The 3,601-nt window shown below is 48.4% G+C and overlaps 1 protein-coding gene across 2 annotated transcripts in view; it reads right to left on the reverse strand.

The window, feature by feature from the left end:
- The window catches only part of CHCHD6 (coiled-coil-helix-coiled-coil-helix domain containing 6), a 134,227-nt gene that overhangs the window by 128,904 nt on the left and 1,722 nt on the right, over positions 1 to 3,601 (reverse strand). The window contains exon 1 of one of the 2 annotated variants that reach the window (XM_028479316.2): positions 1,412 to 1,743. The exons of the other annotated variant lie outside the window; for it this stretch is intronic. Coding sequence (XP_028335117.1) covers positions 1,412 to 1,459 — 48 coding nt within the window. The 5' untranslated portion in view covers positions 1,460 to 1,743. Of the gene's footprint in view, positions 1 to 1,411; positions 1,744 to 3,601 lie in introns of those variants that run through there. 2 annotated transcript variants of the gene reach the window in all.

Raw genomic sequence — 3,601 nt, forward strand, 5'->3', positions numbered from 1 at the left:
AAAATTACAAATGTTTGCACTTCAAAGACACCATTAAGAAAATGAAAAGACAAGCCACAGATTGGGAGAAAACATCTGCAAATCGTAATATGATAAAGGGCTTATAACTCAATAAAAAGGACAAACAACCTCATCAAAAGCTATTAAAAGTGGGCAAAAGATCTGAATACACATTTCACCAAAAAACAAATATATCTGGGTGGCAAATAAGCACATGAAAAAACATTCAACATGAATAGTTATTAGGGAAACACAAATTCAAACCACAATGAGATACCACTTCACACTCACTAGAATTGCTATAGTCAAAAAGATGATAAAAAGTGTTGGTGAGGGTATGGAGAAACTGGAACCCTCATATACTGCTGAGGGGGATGTAAAATGGTACAGCCACTTTAGAAAACAGTTTGGCAGTTTCTCACAAAGTTAAACCTAATAATTCACCAAAGTCATGAACAGAATGACCCATCAATTCCACTCTTACGTTATCTATCCAAGAGAAATGAAAACAAACGTCCACAAAAAAACCTTATGTACAAATGTTCACAGCAGCATTATTCATAACAGTCAAGAACTGGAAACAACTCAAATATCCATCAGTTTGACTGAATAAACAAAGTGCAGAACATCCACACCATGAGATGCTACTCGGCAACAAGAAGGAACTCCTGATACATACCGCAACGTTGAGGGGCCAACGCCAGGCGCGTGGTGCGAAGTGAAGGGAACTAGACATGAAAGATGCGCGATGTACTTCCATGAAATGTCCAGAAAAGGCAAACAACACAGAGGCAGAAGGCTTAGTGGTTACCTGGGGCTGGGAGTGGGAGTGGGGAGTGACTGCAAATAGGTACAAGGGAACTAACTGTTCAGGCCTCGTAAATGTGCTAAAATCCCACTGTGAATGACGGTTGCTCAACTCTGTAAATTTGCTTTAAAAAATCCCTGAAATGGTGAATTTTACATGTAAAATACATTTCAATAAAGCCATTTTTTAAAAAGTCACTATCATCAGATAAAATCTTGCCAAAGCTCCACCCCTGAATAGAGAACCACAATGTTGCCTCCAGAGAAACGTGTAAACAGCCCTGCATCACCCGTCTAGCCTCATCACCTGGTTCACTTTCTCCACCATCCCAACCTGTGTGTGGCTGCCAAGCGCACAGGCTATGGAGCCGGAAAGTTTGAGCTTCCAGCTCTACCACCATCTCACTGTGACCGGGGGTTCCTTCACCTCCTTGAACCTGCTTCCTCACCTCTGCATGGGGATGAAATCTCACAAGGTCAGCCTGGGGACCAGGTGACACAGTGCCCTGAAACCACTCCGCCCAGAACAGAGCAGCCTTTCCCCGCCGGCCCGGGCCCGTTGTCACCGTCACCTCATCGGAGCAGCACTGTCTGACCAGCCCACCTGAGCAGGAAGCCCCATCACTCTTCGCATCCTTTTGCTTTTCTTCATGGCACTTGCAATTCTTTTTTATTCTTCTGCCTCTTCTTTCTTTCTCTTCGCCAGTTCCCCCTCCTGGGATGAGGTTTCCATGAGGCAGGGCCCTGTGCATTGTCCCCTGTAGTCTTTGCCAGGCCAGGCCCAGTTCACAGTGAGCACTCGCTGAGGTGGCGGTGAAGCGGTACCCACACGTCGGGGACACGTGGCCTCTCTGGTGTGGGCACACGGGGAGCTGTCCCTTGTGTCCCACGACCTCCTCTGAGATCTTCCCTTCAGCAGCGGCCCAGACTTGCCTCCTGTGGCAATGAATGATGGTAAAGGTGGTAGAGCCCTGAGGGCGAAACGAGCCTGGGGACACAGCTAGAGCAGCAGCCTTGGGAAGTGACCTGGGAAGGGGAGCGGGAGCCGAGTGGTTGGAAGAGGCAAAGGTTGGAGAACAGCGAGGGGTCTGCATGGTGACATGCAACCAACTTCAGCTGAGTCACCAAAGACAGTTGTGCAGGGACAGAGGGGACAGTCACACACTGGATGTTGTGGCCATGTGTGTACCTCCTCTTACTGGAGGACGAGATGAAACACACTGGTTGAAATGAAATCTTTAGGTATTTCACACATGCTTGCGCTGAAAAACAGAGGTGAATATAATTGCAGCTTTTTGCATTAATTAAATTTCTTTTACCTTCCTCGGAATTAGGGCTTGAACTCACTATGTAAATTTATGCAAATGAGTGTGCAAACTAGCAAGGCCCTGGCATTTAATTTTAAAGAAACTAGAATGCTTTCCAGGACCAGGTGGCGGCGGGGGTTAACTTTCAGACTTCCCTGGTGGCACAGTGGTGAAGAATCCGCCTGCCAATGCAGGGGTCACAGGTTCCATCCCTGGTCCGGGAAGATCCCACATGCCATGGAGCAACTAAGCCCGTGCGCCACAACTACCGAGTCTGTGCTCTAGAGCCCACGAGCCACAACTACCGAAGCCAGTGCGCCTAGAGCCCATGCTCTGCATCAACAGAAGCCACCGCAATGAGAAGTCCGTGCACCGCAACGAAGAATAGAGCCCACTCTCCACAACTAGAGAAAGCCCGTACACAGGAACAAAGACCCAACGCAGCCATAAATAAATAAATAAATAAATAAATTTATTTTTAAAAAAAAAAAGAATATTTAACTTTCTCTGAAGGAGCGGGCAGATGTTCTTCTTTGGCACACACCTTCTATACCTTCTATTAAATTAACTTCTCGCTTGGTTCATCCAATGATCTTTTCTAGTGATTTTCACTCACCTGCTTAAAGACAAGGTGGACTTCCCAACCTTCGAGTCACTTTGCTAGCCGGAAAAAACCTTACACCAAACACTGCACTGCCATCACCTCCTTTCTCTGGTCTCCCTCTCTCAAAACAGGCACACGAGTGGATGGAAAGAAGGATGGAAGGCTGGGAGGAAGGAAGGAAGGGGTCTCAGAGCATGGGGCGGTGCCCCCAACTGTATGCCTCTAGACAAGTTCTTTATTCTCTCTGATGCGTTTGCCCAAAGCTCCCTCTAGTTTTCACACTCTCTGGTAGAACTAAGCATGGCATCAGCACCCCGTCAGGACAGCTAGAGGCTGTCAGAATTTTCACACTGCCCTGCATATCACTGGGAGCAGGCAGGGGAGGTTGGAGCCGTGAGAAAAGGCTGTTTCTTGTACCCAAAAAGATCGGGGTTAATTAAAGTCCCAGCAGTAACACCTTGGACAAACTCCTTAACCTCTCTAAGCCTGATGCTCCATTTTTAAAGAGAATTTGTACTTTGGAGAACTGCTAAGGGAACAGGAAATAAAATGTGCCTGTCGGATGTAAAACCCGCCAGAGGTGATGCTCCTCTGGCCACTTAGAAGACGCCGCCACCACTGTAAAGCAGAAAAAGACGACGTTCCCTTAGAAGCCTCTGACTGACTGAACTTTCCAACACTCTCCAAAGCAGGTGACAACAGCGGAAGAGCGCCCACACAGAGCCCGGGGCATCTTTCTAAATTCTGATTCGGGGCTTCCCTGGTGGCGCAGTGGTTGAGAGCCTGCCTGCCGGTGCGGGGGACGCGGGTTCGCGCCCCGGTCCGGGAAGATCCCACGTGCCGCGGAGCGGCTGGGCCCGTGAGCCGTGGCCGCTGCGCCTGC

The sequence above is a fragment of the Physeter macrocephalus genome, chromosome 18 (genome assembly GCF_002837175.3).
Source record: "Physeter macrocephalus isolate SW-GA chromosome 18, ASM283717v5, whole genome shotgun sequence".
In the NCBI taxonomy this organism is placed as follows: Eukaryota; Metazoa; Chordata; class Mammalia; order Artiodactyla; family Physeteridae; genus Physeter; species Physeter macrocephalus.